The 19,703-nt window shown below is 43.3% G+C and overlaps 1 protein-coding gene across 10 annotated transcripts in view; it reads left to right on the plus strand.

Moving 5' to 3' along the window:
* Positions 1-19,703, plus strand: part of afdna (afadin, adherens junction formation factor a) — a 314,437-nt gene that overhangs the window by 198,909 nt on the left and 95,825 nt on the right. For all 10 annotated transcript variants that reach the window (XM_085982002.1, XM_085982003.1, XM_085982006.1 and 7 more), the window contains 3 exons: positions 1,067-1,210; positions 11,266-11,464; positions 17,061-17,164. In XM_085982002.1, coding sequence (XP_085838128.1) covers positions 1,067-1,210; positions 11,266-11,464; positions 17,061-17,164 — 447 coding nt within the window. The remainder of the gene's footprint in view (positions 1-1,066; positions 1,211-11,265; positions 11,465-17,060; positions 17,165-19,703) is intronic.

A 19,703-nucleotide genomic window follows, 5' to 3' on the forward strand; every position in this document is an offset into this window, starting at 1 on the left:
CATGCTGACCAGATCCTAGAGTCACAGGAACAAGTCAACCCCATGCCTCGCCCATACGTACCTGGTGATGAACCCAACGTACAGGTCGCATCTACCCCAGAAACAGCAGCATCGGAAGCTGATGAACCAACCGACGACGGGGCCAGAATCGCCTCCGCACCAAGAGCAAGACACTCGGGAAAGGCGCTATCCAGAAAGGATCAGGAAGCCTCCCCAAAGACTGAATATATAAATAGGCTATTTTTGGCTAATGTTGCATGTTAAAAGTGTTAATTGTAATTAGTTTGATATTTAATTGTTAAATGAGTGTTATGGTACTGTTAATCTAAAAGGGGAGGAATTGTAATGTATGTACCTTTTTTAAGGGGGGAACTATCTTTTACAGCTCATGTATACTGCAGTACCGGCAGTGACCACACCTGTATATAGCACTGAGTAGTAATCTGTACAGATCAGTTCCAGTGTGAGCCACGTTGAGTAAACAGCTGTTGTACCGTTCTCCTGCAGTCTGTGTCTTATTATACACGGACACAACACCCAGCACTGAACCAACCCTCATCAAACTCTCAAATGGCATCCTATGTGACCGTTACCATGGTAAACTATCCCTCCTCATCCTTCTCGACCTGTCTGTAGCCTTTGACACGATTGACCACAGCTTCCTCTTCAAACAGCACTCCGTTGTCCAGCTGGGTGGGACTTCCTATGCCTGGTTCCATTGCTGTCTATCCAGTCATAGCCGGAGAATCACCTGCTTTTCTTCATGCTCCAGCACTGTTGCCACTGGAGTCCCTAAAGGATATGAATAAACTTAATGATCTTATTTTGAATAAATCTGCCAGTATTGAATGAAGTCTGATGGGGAGTGTATAGTAAAAAGAAAAAGTGCCAATACAAAACTAATTTTAAACCATCTTTATTAGTTTCTGTCAATAAATAATTACCTGTTTTGTGGTAGAATTTGTTCTATCATGCCTGTTGAATGTTCATGAAATAGTCTATTTTAATGGGAAAAATGAAATGTGATTTTGCTGCAGAAATCTGAACTTATTTGTTACTATTTTAGGCAACTACATTGCTAACGATGGACAAATATTTGGCAGAAGACGTTTCAAACATCAACAACACTTGTTTTAAGTTGAATTCATTGCAGCTGCAAGCACTGCTTCAAAGTTATCACTGTGCACAGGATGAGCCCTATATCCCTCAGGTATCTAAATTGCTAACATAGTTTCATTTTTGAGGTTGCATTTTAAGCATTAATGAGTTGTCATGTTGACATTGTTTAGCGTTGAAACCTTTTGACAAGCCCAAAGGTGGTGTGGGAGGGACTTTGTGCACTGGGAAGGGCTTACTTAGGATGTGTTTTTATTGGCTGCAGAATCCTGGTCAAAACTAATGATTGTGCACACTTGATGGACAGTGAATGAGTTAAGAATTTTTGGTTTCCGTTTAATATAAAAATTCTTCAGGAAAAAAAAGCACTGTGTGATGTGCTTGGGGCCGTTTGCTGACTGCTAATAGTTGCCACGTTAATACTAAATAAAGAAATTTAGACCTACCTAAAATTGTGGGACTTTCCTTTAAGTGAAGTGAGGATAAATATAAGATCATACAAATGTATACATGATACCTTGATTCAATTTGAAGCTGCATAACTGTGAGGTGAAGACAGACCAATGTGACAGTAAGCATGATTTCCATTTTTAAACCTGCGCAGCCCACTTTTTTTTTTAAAAAGGGCTATGCAACTAGCTTTTGTTGTAGCCCTAGTAGTGATAGTGTACTGTTGCAAACAAATGTAATATTTAAGCACAATCTGCCTTGGTAATTGTTTTAAGGTGCATTACTCGGCATGCTCAGTTGCTGAAAGAAATAATTATTACTGTATCCCATTTTTTGTCCCTGCCACCTCCAGCATGAGGGGAGTGCTGTCAGAAATAGCCTCTAGATATATCAATGTCCCAGACACAGGTTTGTGGTCCAAGAGCTGTTTGAATTCACTTGATTGTGTGTGGGGGTGGAGGGCATGGTGACTTCTCCCAAGCGTTCGAAGGTGTATGAAAACCCATGGCAGAGATGTGGCAGTTTGTGTATGTGTGCATAACACTGCTCTCTCCTCCCCCCCCCCCCCCCCCCCCAGGATATCTGATTTCTCCTCCATGAGGCCAGTGCAGAGATGTGAACCATTCCCATTGTGTTTACAACAGTGTCTGCTGGAAGCTAAGAGGCTATCCTATAGTTCTGAAGTGTGTGTGCACATTTCTCCTTGTATCCGGATTTATATTCCCTAAAAGAAGCGTGCGTGCCAGCCGTGCTTCAGTGGTAGTACACTCGCCTCTGAATCAGAAGGTTGTGGGTTCAAGTCCCACTTCAGAGACTTGAGAACATAATCTAGGCTGGCACTCATCTGCAGTACTGAGTGCTGCACTGTCGAAGGTTTTGGATGAGGCCCCACCTGTCCCCTCAGGTGGGTATGAAAGATCATCAGGCACTATTCAAATAAGAGTAGGGGTGTTCTCCCAGTGTCCTGGCCAATATTTATCCCTCAACCAACATTGCCAGAAATCGATTTATCAGGTCATTTATTTCATTGCTGTGTGGCCTCTTACTGTGCATTAATTGGCTGCTACATTTCCTACGTTACAACAGTGACTGCACTTCAAAAGTACTTCGTTGGCTGTAAAGCACTTTGGAGTGTCCTGAGGCAGTGAAAGGCACGATAAGTTCTTTCTTTCTAAAACAAGCTTTGGACAGATGGCAGCAGAAATTGGGATTAAAGATGAAAAAGTGATTTACTGAAGCTACGTAGCAAGAAGACATTTGGGCCTGAGATAAAGATCAGAGTGTACTCTACAAAGTAGGGTGAAGTGCCAGACAAGTTTCTAAAAATACATGCCAAGACTGGGTCAGATCCTAGAGGTAGGTGGAAAGCCTGAATATAACATATACACTTGCCTAGGACAGCAGGGGATTTGTGACCATGCAGGCCCAGTGTCCTGGCCAATCTTTATCCCTCAATCACCATAACACACAAACCCCCAGATTATCTGGTCATTATCAAATTGTTGTTTGTGGAAGCTTGCTGTGCACAAATTGGCTGCTGCATTTCCTACATTACAACAGTGATTACACTTCAAAAGTACTTCATTGGCTATAGTCCAAGGTAATTAACTAGTTGTGATTAGTTAAAATTATTCTTGCGTTTCAAAAGCTTGTAGGGGGATGGGAAGACTGAATTTCATAATTCTGTGTTCCTGGGAGAGAAGAGAGTAGGAGACAGTGTGGTGAATTTTGGAACTCTTCGCGGGTAGAGGTAGGAAGCAAGAGCATGGATGAAACCAGGAAGTTCAGTGAAGGAATGATAAGTTACGAAGGAAAGAGTCATGGTAGCAACAAGAAAAATTGGAAGCTAGATTGAGAAAGAAGAGATGTGTACATTTGTTGGCGGTAGCTATAGATATAAATTTGATCACAGTGGGTGTAATAGGGCTTCCTAATCAAAGAAACTTAAAAATAAAAAGTTTGTCATGTCATACATTGTTTTCATGTCCTGTATAAGCTACAAAGATTTCATAAAATTGGGAAGATAGTTGTTGCAAAGACAAAAATTGTGCCAAAATTGGCAAACAAAAGGATTGAGAAAACCCAAAAAGACCCAACTCTGAGTTACAAACAAACCACCACAGTATCGCCAACGGGCAATGGAAAATAGAAAGTGCAATACTAGTTTACTCAATTGATTGTTTGAATGCTGGAATAAAACTCGAGTCCAGGATCCACCCAGTTGCACTCGCTGGATGGTACCAGAGCCAAAGTTGTCCCATATAGTAATGTAGCGGTAATGGTACCAGACCAGCAACCTAGAGATCACAAGATCACAACATGGCAAATTGTGGAATTTAACTAAACTAATCTGGTAATTTATGGGCTGACAGAATAAATAAATGAGCATAAAGGTTGTTGGTTTTGTCACAAAAGGTTCACTGATATTCTACAAAGAACACTGATATTCTACAAAGAAGGGAATCTGCCACTCCTACTCACTTTATAAATAAAAAAAAGAATTGATTTGACTGGATGTGGGTGTTGCTGGCAAGGCCAGCACTTATTGACCATCCCTAATTGCCCTTGAGAAGGTGGCGGTGAGCTGCCTTCTTGAACCACTGCAGCCCGTATTTTGAAGGTACTCCCATAGTGCTGTTGATGGAGAGTTCCAGGAATTTGACCCAGTGATGATGCAGGAACGTCGATATATTTCCAAGTCACGAGGGTGTATGACAGAATGGGAACTTGGTGGTGTTCTCATGGACCTCTTGCCCTTGTCCTTCTTGGTGGTAGAGGTTGCGGGTTTGGGAGTGCTGTCAAAGAAGCCTCGGTGAGTTGCTGCACTGCATCTTGTAGATGTAGGTGGAGGGAATGAATGTTTAAGGTGGTGGGTGGGGTGCCAATCAAGCAGGCTGCTTTGTCCTGGATGGTGTTGAACTTCTTGAGTGTTGGAGCTGCACTCATCCAGGCAAGTGGAGAGTATTCCATTACACTCCTGACTTGTGCCTTGTATTTGGTGGAAAGGCTTTAGGGAGTCAGATGGTGAGTCACTCGCCACAGAATACCCAGCCTCTGACCTGCTTGTAGCCACAGTATTTATGTGGCTGGCCCAGTTAAGTTTCTGGTCAATGGTGACCCCCCCCCTCCAGGTTGTTGATGGTGGGAGTTTCTGTGATGGTAACACCATTGAATGTCAAGGGGAGGTGGTTAGACACTCTCTTGTTGGAGATGGCCATTGCCTGACACTTGTGTGATGCAAATGGTATTTGCCACTTAGCAGCCCAAGCCTGAATGTTGTCCAGGTCTTGCTGCATGCGGGCACTGAAATAAAGAATAGATTTGCCTTTCTAATCTAGGCTTTATTAACTTTAAAAACCCAGTAGCACATCTTTCAACACCAGTCTCCAACAATAACTGGAGAGAACTGAATTTAAGATGGCCACCACAAATCACCTGACATCCACTACCAATGAGTTTACAACATATATCTCAAGGTAGAAACAAACAACCAATTACAATACTTCTTACTAATACAGAGAACAACCACCCCATTCACCAATCACAATACTTATTAAACATAGGAAATAATCACCACAGGCACACACTGTTTCATTATCTGAGTTGTGAATGGAATTGAAACACTGCAATCATCAGTGAACATCCCCACTTCTGACCTTGTGATGGAGGGAAGGTCATGATGAAGCAGCTGAAGATGGTTGGGCCTATGACACTGCCCTGAGGAACATCTGCAGTGATGTCCTGGGGTGAGGTGATTGGCCTCCAACCACAGCCATCTTCCTTTGTCCTTGGTATGACTCCATCCAGTGGAGCGTTCCCCCCCCCCCCGATTCCTGTTGACTTCAATGACCATAGAGCACATATACCAGAAACGCTGTCTACGGAGGTCATGGTCCATCATCAAAGACCCTACCCACCCCAGCCACAGTCTGTTCGCCCTCCTGCCATCTGGGAGACGCTACAGATGCATTCGCACCCGTACGACCAGATTTAGGAACAGCTTCTTTCCCAGGGCTGTCATCCTACTGAACTCCACAAATAAACTCTAAAGCCTGCACATCTGCCAATGCACTTTATTATGGTTATATTTATGTTAATATACTACAAGCCAAATGTATGTTGAATGTTTAAATGTCTTAATCCAAATGTACACTCTCGGGAGCCGCAAGCCTACATTTCGTTGTACTGCACTTGTGCACTAACAATGACAATAAATTGATTTGATTTGATTGATTTTACTTGGACTCCTTGATGCCACACTCTGTCAAATGCTGCCTTGATGTTCAGGGCTGTCACTCTCACCTCGGCTCTGGAATCCAGCTCTGTTTGGACCAAGGCTGTAATGTTGTCTGGAGCCGAGTGGTCCTGGCAGAACCCAAACTGTGCATCAGTGAGCAGGTTATTGGTGAGTAAGTGCTGCTTGATAGGACTGTCGATGGCACCTTCCATCACTTTACTGATGATTGAGAGTAGGCTGATGGGGCAGTAATTGGCCGAATTGGATTTGTCCTGCTTTTTGTGAACAGGATATACCTGGACAATTTTTCACTTTGTCGGGTAGATGTCAGTATTGTAGCTGTACTAAAATAGTTAGTTCCAAGTCAGCACTGTAGCTGGGATGTTTTCTGGACCCATAGCCTTTGCTGTATCCAGTGCACTCGGCTGTTTCTTTATCACATTGGGTGAATCAAATTGGCTGAAGACTGGCTTCTGTGATGGTGGAGACCTTGGGAGGAGGCCTAGATGGATCATTCTCTCTGCACTTCTGGCTGAAGATGGTTGCAAACTGTTCAGCCTTGTCTTTTGCACTCCCGTGCTGGGCGCCGCCATCATTCAGGATGAGGATGTTTACGGAGCCTCCTCCAGTTAGTTTAATTGTCCACTCATGACTGGATGTGGCAGAACTGCAGGGCTTTGATCTGATCCGTTGATTGTGGGATCGCTTAGCTCTGTCTATAGCATGCTGCTTCTGATGTTTTAGCAAGCATGTAGCCCTGTGTTTTAGCTTCACCAGGTTGGCACCTCATTTTTAGGTACTCCTGGTGTGCTCTTCTAACTCATTGAACCCGGGGTTGGCCCCCTGGCTTGAGAGTAAAGGTAGAGTGAGGAATATGCCAGGCCATGAGGTTACAGATCATGGTGGAGTACAATTCTGCCTCTGCTGATGGGCCTCAGCCCCTTGTGGATGCCCAGTTTTGAGTTGCTAGATGTGTTCTGAGGTTATTAAACAAAATTAGGGCTCATGGGATTGGAGGTAATATACTAGCATGGATTGAGGATAATGGACAGAAAACAGAGAGTAGGAATAAACAGGTCATTTTTGGGTTGGCAGGCTGTAACTAGTGGGGGGTGTACCGCAAGGCTCAGTGCTTGGTCCTCAGCTATTCACAATCTATATCAATGATTTGGATGAGGGGACCAAATGTAATATATCCAAGTTTGCCGATACAAAGCTAGGTGGGAATGTAAGTTGTGAGGAGGATGCAAAGAGTCTTCAAGGGGATATAGACAAGCTAAGTGAGTGGGCAAGAACCTGGCAAATAGAATATAATGTGGAGAAATGTGAAGTTATCCACTTTGGTAGGGAAAATAGAAAAGCAGAATATTTTTTAAATGGTGAGAGATTGGGAAATGTTGGTGTTCAGAGGGAACTGAAAGTTAACATGCAGGTACAGCAAGCAATTCGAGAAAAGCAAATGGTATGTTGGCCTTTATTACAAGAGGATTTGAGTATAGAGTAAAGATGTCTTACTGCAATTATATAGGGTTCTGGTGAGACCACACCTGGAGTAATGTGTACAGTTTTGGTCTCCTTACCTAAGGAAAGATATACTTGCCATAGAGGGAGTGCAACGAGGGTTCACCAGACTGATTCCTGAGATGGGGGGGGATTGTCCTATGAGGAGAGATTGAGGAGACTGGGCCTATCTTCTCTTGGAGTTTAGAAGAATGAGAGGTGATCTCATTGAAGCATTCAAAATTCTTATAGGGCTTGAAAGGGTAAATGCAGGGAGGATGTTTCCCCTGGCTGGGGTCAGTCTCAGAATAAGGGGTCGGCTATTTAGGATTGAGATGAGAAATTTCTTCACCGAGGGTGGTGAATCTTTGGAATGCTCTACCCCAGATGGCTGTGAAGTCTCAGTCATTGAGTATATTCAAGATCGAGATTGATAGATTTTTGGATATTAAGGGAATCAAGGGATATGTGGATAGTGCAGGAAAGTGGAGTTGAGGTAGAAGCTCAGCCATGATCCTATTGAATGGCGGAGCAGGCTCGAGGGGCCAAATGGCCTACTCATGCTCCTATTTCTTATGTTATGAATCTGTCCTATTTAGCACAGTGGTAGTGTACTGCAACATAATGGAGGGTGTCTTCAGTGTGAAAACGTGTGCAGTGGTCAATCTTACCAATACTGTCATGGACAGATGCATCTGCGATGGGTAGATTGGTGAGGACGAGGTCAAGTAAGTATTTCCCTCGTGTTGGTTCTCTCATCACCTGCCGCAGGCCCAGTCTGGCAGCTTATGTCCTTCAGGACTAGGCCAGCTCGGTCAGTAGTGGTGTTACCGAACCACTCTTGGTGATGGACATTGAAGTCCCCCACCCAGAGTACATTCTGTGCCCTTGCTTCCCTCAGTGCTTCAAGTGGTGTTCAACATGGAGTTCTGATTCATCAGCTGAAGGAGGGCGCTAAGTGGTAATCAGCAGGAGGTTTCCTTGCCCATGTTTGACCTGATGCCATGAAACTTTATGGGGTCCGTAGTCAATGTTGAGGACTCGCAGGGCCCCTCCCTCCCGACTGTGCTGCCACCTCTGGTAGATCTATCCTGCTGGTGGGACAAGACATTCAGGGATGGACATGGCTGGGTCTGGGACATTGGCTGAAAGGTATGATTCTGTGTGTATGACTGTCAGGCTGTTGCTTGACTTGTTTATGGGACAGCTCTCCCAATTTTGGTATAAGTCCCCAGATGTTGGTGAGGAGGAAGTTACAGGGTCAACTGGGACGGGTGTCCGAATCCGGTGACTAGATCGATGCCGGTCAGTCTGGTTTTATTCTTAATATAATTTTTCGTAGGGGTTTGGTACAACTGAGTGGCTTGCTATGCCACTTGAGGGCAGTTAAGAGTCAACTGCATTGCTGTGGGTCACATATAGGCCAGGCGGCAGGTTTCCTTCCCTAAAGGACATTAATGAACCAGTTGGGTTTTACGACAATTCCAGATTGATTTAATTAACTGAATTTAAATTCCACAGCTGCTGTGGTGGGATTTGAACTTGCATCTCTGGATTACTAGTCCAGTAACATAAGTACTGTGCTACTGTACCCCATTCATTACTCCAGTCCCACACAGTGTGGTTTGACTTGGGGCAACTAGAAATGGCATCGCCCACGTGCTAAGAACAAATTAAAATAAAGCTGCACAGTGTTCTTTTGAAAAAACAAACATGAGCCCATGTCTACCCTCAGTCCAATACACCTTTCCTCGAATCCCTTAACTCATGTAATTTATTTATTTTCTCTCTTCCCCATCCCCCTGCCCCCCCACCCCACCCAACCTGTGCACAGCTAAACTCCAGTGCAATATTGAGGGAGTGCTGCACTCAGGTGCTGTCTTTCAGATGAGACGTTAAACCGAGGCCCCGTCTGCTCTCAGTTGGACACAAAAGTTCCCATGGCACTGTTTCGAAGAGCAGCAGGGGAGTTATCCCTGGTGTCCTGGCCAATATTTATCCCTCAACCAACATAACAAAAACAGATGATCTGGTTATTATCACATTGCTGTTTGTGGGAGCTTGCTGTGCGCAAATTGGCTGCCATGTTTCCCATATTACAACAGTGACTCCACTTCAAAAGTACTTCATTGGCTGTAAAGCGTTTTGAGACGTTCAGTGGTCGTGAAAGGTGCTATATAAATGCAAGTCTTATTCTTTCTAAACTGGCTTAAAGTGGTAAAACATATTTCTACCTATTAGTGTCTCTAGGCAGCAGCACCTATTGCTTGGATTATTCAAGCATATTGTATTATGTTCAAAATATTTTAAGATTGGTAACTGTCAAACTTCATTTTTAAACCATAAACAACACTATCTCGGGTCTCTATTCCCAACTCCGAGAGTGTGTAGGCGATGTACTCAGAGTCATAGAGTCATAAAGTAATACAGCACGGATAGAGGCCCTTCGGCCCATCGTGTCCGCGCCGGCCATCAAGCCCTGCCTAATCTAATCCCATATTCCAGCATTTGGCCCGTAGCCTTGTATGCTATGGCATTTCAAGTGCACATCCAAATGCTTCTTAAATGTTGAGGGTTTCTGCCTCCACAACCCTTTCAGGCAGTGAGTTCCAGACTCCAACCACCCTCTGGGTGAAAAAGTTCTTTCTCAAATCCCCTCTAAACCTCCCGCCCTTTACCTTGAATCTATGCCCCCTAGTTATTGACCCCTCTACTAAGGGGAAAAAACTCCTCAGCATCCATCCTATCTATGCCCCTCATAATTTTGTACACCTCAATCATGTCCCCCCTCAGCCTCCTCTGCTCCAAGGAAAACAAACCCAATCTGCCCAGTCTCTCTTCATAGCTGAAGCGCTCCAGCCCTGGTAACATCCTGGTGAACCTCCTCTGCACCCTCTCTAACGCGATCACATCCTTCCTGTAGTGTGGCGACCAGAACTGCACACAGTATTCCAGCTGTGGCCTAACCAGTGTTTTATACAGCTCCATCATAACCTCCTTGCTCTTGCCTTCATTAGCCGAGGCATTGAATATAAGTATCCCATATGCCTTTTTTACCACCTTATCCACCTGTTCCGCCGCCTTCAGGGATCTGTGTACTTGCACGCCCAGATCCCTCTGACCCTCCGTCTTGCCTAGGGTCTTTCCATTCATTGTGTATTCCTTTGCCTTGTTAGTCCCCCCCAAAGTGCATCACCTCGCACTTTTCCGGGTTAAATTCCATTTGCCACTGTTCCGCCCATCTGACCAACCCATCTATATCGTCCTGCAGACTGAGGCTACCCTCCTCGCTATTTACCACCCTACCAATTTGTGTATCATCCGCGAACTTACTGATCATACCTTTTACATTCATATCCAAGTCATTAATGTAGACCACAAACAGCAAGGGACCCAGCACCGATCCCTGTGGTACCCCACTGGCCACAGGCTTCCAGTCACAAAAACAACCTTCGACCATCACCCTCTGCCTTCTGCCACTAAGCCAGTTTTGTATCCAATGTGCCAAGGCACCCTGGATTCCATGGGCTCTTACCTTCTTGACCAGTCTCCTGTGCGGGACTTTATCGAAGGCCTTACTGAAATCCATGTGTACCACATCCACTGTTACCCTCATCCACACACCTAGTCACCCCCTCAAAGACCTCTGCCAGTGTTGCCTTCAATTTGACCATTAAGCAATGCATGAGAATGGAAAGTAACTTTCCTTAGAATTTTTTCCCTTCCCTATAGACCACTTCCTCCCTTTTGCTTCTCTCTGACGGTACAAGTGGAAATCTGAGTCCTGTCACTCTAACATAGCTCTTTAAAATACTAATGCATCATGCAAGCCATGCTCTCTTAATCAGCTAGTTATTGAAGCTGCCTCAATGAACAGGATAAATGTAATGCAGTGTAACATAAAACTTGTTCCTCCTTTTTTAGTCATGCATTCTGACCAGCAATTGACTTTGCTTTTTTAGGAGTTGATTGAGAATGTAGTGGCGCTAGCAGAGAACACAGCTGATGAACTTGCTCGCAGTGATGGTAGAGAGGTGCAATTGGAAGAAGACCCTGACCTACAGCTACCTTTTCTGTTGCCTGAAGATGGATATTCTTGTGATGTTGTCAGGAACATTCCTAATGGCCTTCAGGAATTCTTAGAACCACTCTGCCAGAGAGGTAATTTTGTCCCTTTTTGTATTGCTCATGGTGGTAGTAAAATAATTGAAAATATTCCATTGCTTTTGCCAAAGGCAGGAATATTGCAAAATAATCAGTGACAAATGCACATCCCTTGCTGGATACTCTGTTCCTTTTTTAGAAGTTGGTGTACTCTGATTTGTTTATACTGCCAGGCAACACCTTTGTTGGAAGACTTGCCACTTTAGTAACTAAACTTACTTTAGAATTTTACCAAATTTTCCACGTTCTTTTCCATTATCTCAGTTAGTGGCTAGTATGACTAGTTTCCAAAGGAACTACTGTTTCCTTAAACAGATACCTGAACAATAAGTTGTCATCGCAAAATAATTTAGAATTTAAATCTACAAGTTATCACCAAACTTTAAGTAACCTGTACATATGCCTCAAAATTGATTTGCACCCTCAGTAAATTTAGGACTTCATTAAATTGTAACCAAATGGTTTCTCTTCATGCACTGCAGGTGTTTTGTATTAAAAATATCAGGGCTCCTCTGAATCTCTCCAATTTAACCAATAAGTAGTTGCCTCATAGATCAGGAATTTCCCAGGTTTGTGCCGAGTTAGCTGGTACACTGGTGGAGGCTGTTGAAATAGGAACAGGACATTTGGCCAGGGATCCCACTACTGATTGCTATCCAGCTGGAGGTGCATGTGGCAGAGTGTCGCAGGGACAGGACCAGGCAAGGCTGAGATGTTTTTAAACACCACCCTACCCACCTGGTGAAACTTGCTGTCGAAGCTCACAGGCGAATAAAGTTTTTTTTTATGTGAAGCACCAAATGAACTGCACCCCAGCAAGGAGTTCTTTGGAGGGGAAAAGAATTGGCAGAATTTTTTTAAAAATACAAAACACCTGCAGTGCATGAAGAGAAACCATTTGGTTACAATTTAATTAAGTCCTAAATTTACTGAGGGTGCAAATCAATTTTGAGGCATATGTACAGGTTACTTAAAGTTTGGTGATAGATTTAAATTCTAAATTATTTTGCGATGACAACTTATTATTTTGTACATTTATGAATATACTTACAGTTCATGAACATTTGTTCTTTGTCAAAATGTTCAAACATCTAATGTATAGGATGGAGCTATATCGTATTACTGGTGTAATGTCTAGATTTTGTTTTCTCTGTCCTGCATTGTGAAAGCCAATATTTATGGAGGTTCTTTTAAACTTAGCCAGGGCTTTCCCAGTGAATCATTTAGTAAATTGGCTATCTGGAATGATACTGAGCTAACAAGATTGTTGGGTTGATCCCTTGTTTGCTGACTAAGCTGTTTTGGATTGCCGGTAGAACACTACAATTGGCTAGAGAGAAGTCGGCCAGGTTTTCACTCCTGATCACTGGCCCCTGTTGGAAAGTGTGGACACCAGACCAGACCAAGATCAGATGTGGCTGAGAGCTCCTTCCTGCCCCTCCCCCACCCCCAATAAACCCTGTCAAATAGTCTCGTGAAGCTCACTATCCACAGTTATCCAATGTGTGAGCTATCTCAACTGTTGGTGCCCGCAGAACTATATACACCATTCCGTGTAGACACTTTCAGGTGTGGGGAGAAATTAGGAAAATAGAAAGATGTGCTGCCAACTGATTTGCTGATTTCTCACAGCAAATTGCAAACTTTAATCTATAGCAATTCGGCAGTTCAAGGAACATTCCAAAAAAACATGTTCTCGAGCCTGATTTTTGGCACCCAAGTCATTCAGTACAGTACCAGGCTCCCTAAGAGTCCACCTTCTGATTGTACCTGAGACAAGCAGAAGTGCTTCGTTAAACCTAGTTGACAAAGTTTTGTAGGGTTCCCCCAAAACCCCTTATGTGGGCTGTACAAAATTCTCTAAGCATCTGCTGCAGTTGGGAGGTCTACCATGTTCTGCACACTGAAAAGAATTCTTATTGTGCCACTTCTATCCCAACACGTTATCCCCCCTCACCGCAAAAAAAATGCAAGAGGGGCTCCTTATTCAGAAGTTGGTTGCAGATCATGTTTGGACGATGATTGAGGGAATGTTAAGTGCTGTGCCCTCCACTTGCTGCATTGAGTTCAGGATTGTTTTCTTGGCAGGCAAAATAGCAAATTGCAGCAAGGTGCAGCAAATGTTGTTTGCTTGAGTTATTGGAGATTATCAGGTCAGTAAAATTTAGGATTTTACTCCCATTACTTTGTTGTCCCCAAAAGTATTCAACCCATCTTGGTTTTCAAGATGTTGAATGACATCATAGTGAATTCTGGGGAGGAAGAAGAAACTAAATGTTATAATTTGGGCACCTACCAGATACTCATTAGCACAAAGGACAGCTACTACAGACAACCCAACACTTTCTAAGAACCAAAACATGATCTTGTGTGCAAAGTAATCTGGGTGGTAGTGTGTCTGGGAAGAACAATGAACACCACCTTCTACTATAATAAGCTCAAGAGATGTCTCATATTTTCTTGGGGTCTCCAACTCATGAACAAATAGCACCGACAGACCATATATCTCATGCTATGAAGAAAGAATTGGGTTCATTAACCAGTACAATTAAACAGAAGCAGATTATACTATCCCTCATGACCTCCCAGTGACTTTTCAAACAAAAGTCAGCAAGACTTGGCAGTTCTCTGCAGTGCTTTAAGCACCTTGCATTCTTAATGAAATGATTTTACATGAGAAACAAACAGATCTACATTTGCTTCCATACAAGTGGCAGTTCAATGAAGAACAGATCTGTTGAACTAAGAAAAGTGCTGCCACGCATGTATTTAGATTGAGCAGTTTTTGCCTACAGAGTTGTCGATCATAAATAGACTTCACCGGTACCAAGTCAGTGCCCTCAACCTGATCCTCAGATTTTCCTTTGTTCCCTGCAAAACTGGACTCTGCCTGATAACAAAAGCACATGTTGAGACACCCCTATTGCTTTGTAAATATGGGAAGATCAGTATTTGTTCTTTCTATCTCCTGGTTGAACGTCTGAGTTTCTTTAACTTACTGAACAATAGTGGTAAGTTCTACTGGACAGTCTATATTCTAAGCCGTAACCAAATTGTAAAGTCACTATTCTTGTTAATTACAAAATCACAAAGAAAAAGTTTTTAATGACTCAAAATCTGCCATGTCTTTGAGCTGTCATGTCTCCAAGGAGAAATTGAATAGGTGTAGTTCATCTGAAGAGTGCATGCTTACACACTGGGATTAGAGAGAGCCTCAAATTCTGCATCACACAGGTGTGCTTGCAGTGTTATGCTATTTTGCTGGCCTTATCCGAAGGGTATTCAGTAAGTGCTTCTTTGTATTGGTACCCTCATCTCGCACTTTAGTACATTTGAGTGGGTTTTTGGTGAGCTCGGTAACGGAAGCAGTCGATCAAGTCTCCACCCAGTTGTAACACCTGAAATTCAAGATGGATTGGGAGCGATTCTGGTTGGACAGTGTCTACCACAGTTCCTGCACTGTTTGTGCAGTCCTAGCCATGTTCAGTGTATTGTGTGCTTAGAGGCTAATGTCATTTACCTGTTAACTCCCTGATATTTTTATTCTGTCAAGCTTGGCTCAGTTGGTAGTGCATTCATCTCCTCTTTCAAAAATTGCAGGTTTGAGCCCCAAAATGGCAGAATCTAGGCCTACAGTTTAGTCAGATATTGAGGGAATGCTACATTTTTGGTGATGATACCTTTGGATGAAATGTTGAACTCTGTCTGCTTGCTTAGATGGACATTAAAGATCTTAAGACACTACTTGAAGAACAGAGTTCTACCAAATGTGATCAACATTCCTCCCTAACCAATAACAGCTAAAAAGATAAACTGGTCATTCATCTCATGGCTGTTTGTGGGACTGCAGCCAAGTGGCTGGCATATTTGGTTAGCTAGCATGTCACTGCACTCCCAAAAGAATTGTGAAGTTGTTTGACATTTCAACATGGGTAGACATACAACTTCAAGTATTATTTAAAACCCTAAGCGTACAAAACTTGAAACCACTTCCCAGGCAATATAGTAGGTAGTAGTGCTACCAAGTAACTGTAATTGCCCAATGGTGCTCACACCACCGGACTAGAATTTTGTGGATTTATGCTGTGCCAACAATGATAATCTAGTACAGTGCTGATGGAACATTTCTGTTACCTATTGTAAAAAAAAAAGTGTCCTTTGGCCAAGATTTAATTTTAATCAGAAAATGCAGGAAATACACAGCAGATCGGTCAGAATCTTTCGCGAGGAAAAGACAAATGTTATGGGTGTCAGAGGCAGGGTTTTACATCTGCAATATTTATTCTGACTAGCCAGATCTTGAAAAACCTGTATTTCCAGTATCTTTTTTTATTTTAGATTTCCAGTATTTGCAGTTTCTGTTCAGTTATCTGCCTTTTCTTTGGTTGCATTAATGAGATCCTCATTGTCACTGGGAGATTGAGATATTATAATCTAGTGAAATCTGCCATGGAATTCATTATATGTAATGCAGTTTGCTGTTTAAAACTTCAGCAATTTTAAAATGTGTGTGTGTGTGATCTAATTGAATGGAGGAACAGGCTCGAGGGGCTGAATGGCCTACTCCTGTTCCTATGATATGACAGCAGCATTTCTATGCACTAGCTGGTTTTCCTGGGTAACTTTTCTTAAGGCCATTTGAATAATTGCATGGATGCAGTTGTCACCTCCTGAGAATTTTTCTTTTATTCGTTCATGGGATGTGGGCATCGCTGACATCCCTAATTTGAGAAGGCGGTGGTGAACCGCTGCAGTCCATGTGGTGAAGGTACTCCCTGGGTGGTGGTAGGTAGGGAGTTCCAGGATTTTGACCCAACGACAATGAAGGAACGGCCGATGTATTTCCAAGTCAGGATGGTGTGTGACTTAGAAGGGGAACTTGGAGGTGGTGGTGTTCCCATGCACCTGCTGCCCTTGTCATTCTAGGTGGTGAAGGTTGCGGGTTTGGGAGGTGCTGTCGAAGAGGCCTTGGTGAGCTGCTGCGGTGCATCTTGTAAATGGTACACATGGCAGCCACGGTGCGCCGGTGGTGGAAGGAGTGAATGCTTAAGGTGGTGGATGGGGTGCCAATCAAGCAGGCTGCTTTGTCCTGGATGGTGTCGAGCTTCTTGAGTGTTGTTGGAGCTGCACTCATCCAGGCAAGTGGAGAGTATTCCATCACACTCCTTACTTGTGCCTTGTAGATGGTGGAAAGGCTTTGGGGAGTCAGGAGGTGAGACACTCACTGCAGAATATCCAGCCTCTGACCTCTTGTTGCCACAGTATTTATGTGGCTGGTCCAGTTAAGTTTCTTGGGATTGGTACCAAAATTGTGCACCAAAAGAAATGTACTTTGTAGATTAAAAAAAAATCTTAAAAATATAGCATTTCCTTTTTAAAAAATAGAATAAAAAGACCTACAGTAGTGAGTGATTATTGGGTCTTTCTAAAAACTGAATAGACCAGGAGCTTGCGTCTTTCTCCGCCCTCTTTCCTACCTCAAAGTTATTGCATCTGATCGTCAGTAAATCGTCATTTTTGTAATAATGTTGTGGTCCAAGCTTTACAGATACAATACCAACCACCATCTGCTTAAATGTGTTCTTTCCTGTAGGCTTTTGTAGGCTAACACCTCATTCACGATCACCTGGCACTTGGACAATTTATTTTGAGAGCGCAGACTACGAGAGCCATTTTCCACCTGATACTACTGAGCTGGTAGGTTGGTTCTATAGGTGTGTGTGTGTACCCCCCCCCCCCAATAGTATTGTACTGTATTCTAAAGGATTGAGAACAAATGCATATATTGACTAAGGCTGCATTTACAGTACAGTTGTACCTTTAAAATGTATTGATGTGAGTTAGTTGGTATTAATGAAACACAATAGAGACTACTAGCAGTGAAGCTAAAAGTTAAATTAAACATTCAGGGAGGAGTTTAAAAGTTTAAAGAGCCCAGAATTGCCCAGGTTTAATTCTGCTGATATATTTGATGCCAGAGGACTGGAGAATTGCAAATGTTACATCCTTGTTCAAAAAAGGGTGTAAGGATAAACCCAGCAACTACAGGCCAGTCAGTTTAACCTCGATAGTGGGGAAGGTTTTTAGAAACGATAATCTGGGACAAAATTAAGTCACTTGGACAAGTGTGGATAAATTAAGGAAAGCCAGCACAGATTGTTAAAAGCAAATCGTGTTTAACTAACTTGATTGAGTTTTTTGATGAGGTGACGAAGGGTTGATGAGGGCAATGTGGTTGATGTGCTGTACATGAACTTCCAAAAGGCATTTGATAAAGTGCCACAGAATAAGCTTGCCAGCAAAGTTGAAGCCCATGGAATAAAAAGGTCAGTGGCAGCATGGATACAGAATTGGCTAAGTGACAGGAAACAGTAGTGGTGAACGGTTGTTTTTCAGACTGGAGGAAGGTACACAGTGGTGTTCCCCAGGGGTTGGTAATAGGACCACTGCTTTTCTTGATATATGTTAATGACTTGGACTTGGAAGTACAGGGCACAATTTCAGAATTTGCAGGTGACACAAAACTTGGAAGTATAGAAGTGTGAGAAGGATAGTGATAGACTTCAAGAGGAGGGCCAACAAGGAAAGGGAATACACATTAAATGGGAGGACACTGAGTAATGTAGAGGAACGAAGGGACCTTTAAATGCATGTCCACAGATCCCTGAAGGTAGCAGGCCAAGTAGATAAGGTTGTTAAGGCATACAGAATGCTTGCCTTTATTAACCGTGGTATAAAATACAAGAGATGGGGGGGGGGGGGGGTTGTTATGCTTCAACTATATAAAACGCTAGTTAGGCCTCAGCTAGAGTACTGTGTGCAGTTCTGGTCACCACAATACAGGAAAGATGTGATTGCACTAGAGAGGGTACAGAGGAGATTTGCAAGGATGTTGCTGGGAGTAGAGAATCTTAGCTATGAGGAAAGACTGGGTCTGTTTTCCTTGGAACAGAGGAGGCTGAGGGCAGACCTTATTGAGGTGTATAAAATTATGAGGGGCCTAGATAAAGTGGATAGAAAGGACCTATTTCCCTTAGCAGAGGGGTCAAAAACCAGGGGGCACAGATTTAAAGTAATTGGTGGAAGGATTTGAGGGGAAGTTTCTTCACCCAGAGGGTTGTGGGGGTCTGGAACTCACTGCCTGAAAGGGTGGTAGAGGCAGGAACCCTAACCACATTTAAAAAGTACTTGGATGTGCACTTGGGATGCTGTAACCTGCAGGGCTACGGACCAAGAGCTGGGAAGTGGGATAAGACTGGATAGCTCTTTGTTGGCCGGCGCGGACACGATGGGCCGAAATGGCCTCCTTCCGTGCTATAACTTTCTATGATTCTATGAAGAGGACGTAGACCGGCTGGTGGAATGGGCAGACACGTGGCAGATGAAATTTAACGTAGAAAAGTGCAAAATGATACATTTTTGTAGGAAGAACGAGGCAAGGCAATATAAACTAAAAGGTACAATTCTAAAGGGGGTGCATCAACAGAGACCTGCGGGTATATGTGCACAAATCGTTGAAAGTGGCAGGACAGGTTGAGAAAGCAGTTAAAAAAGCATACGGGATTCTGGACTTCATAAATAGAGGCATAGAGTACAAAAGCAAGGAAGTTTGGCCTCAACTGGAGTATTGTGTCCAATTCTGGGCACTGCACTTTAGGAAGGATGTCAAGGCCTTAGAGAGGGTGCAGAAGCGATTTTACTAGAGTGGGACCAGGGATGCGGGACTTCTGTTACGTGGCGAGACTAGAGAAGCTGGGGTTGTTCTCCTTAGAGCAGAGTGTTGAGAGGAGATTTGATGGAGGTATTTAAAATCATGAGGGGTCTAGACAGTAGATAGAAACTGTTCCCATTGGCAGAAGGATTGAGGACCAGAGGACACAGATTTAAGGTGATTGATAGAAGAACCAAAGGCGACATGAAGAAAAACTTTTTTACGCAGCGATTCGTTATGATCTGGAATTCACTGCCTGAAAGGGTGGTGGAGGCAGATTCAATCGTGGCTTTCAAAAGGGAATTGGATAAGTACCTGAAGGAAAAAAAATTGCAGGGTTACGGAGAAAGGGTGGGGGAGTAGGACTAGCTGAAGTGCTCTTCCAGAGAGCCGGTACAGGCTCGACGAGTCGAATGGCCACCTCCTGTGCTGTAACCATTCTCTGATCCTATGAATCATTAGTGGCAATATATCTGAATATTCAATAATAAATAAAAACAAAATGCTGGAAATGCTCAGCAGGCC

Source organism: Somniosus microcephalus, chromosome 3, assembly GCF_052327205.1.
Source record: "Somniosus microcephalus isolate GS21.2 chromosome 3, FLI_Smic_1.0, whole genome shotgun sequence".
Lineage (NCBI taxonomy): Eukaryota > Metazoa > Chordata > Chondrichthyes > Squaliformes > Somniosidae > Somniosus > Somniosus microcephalus.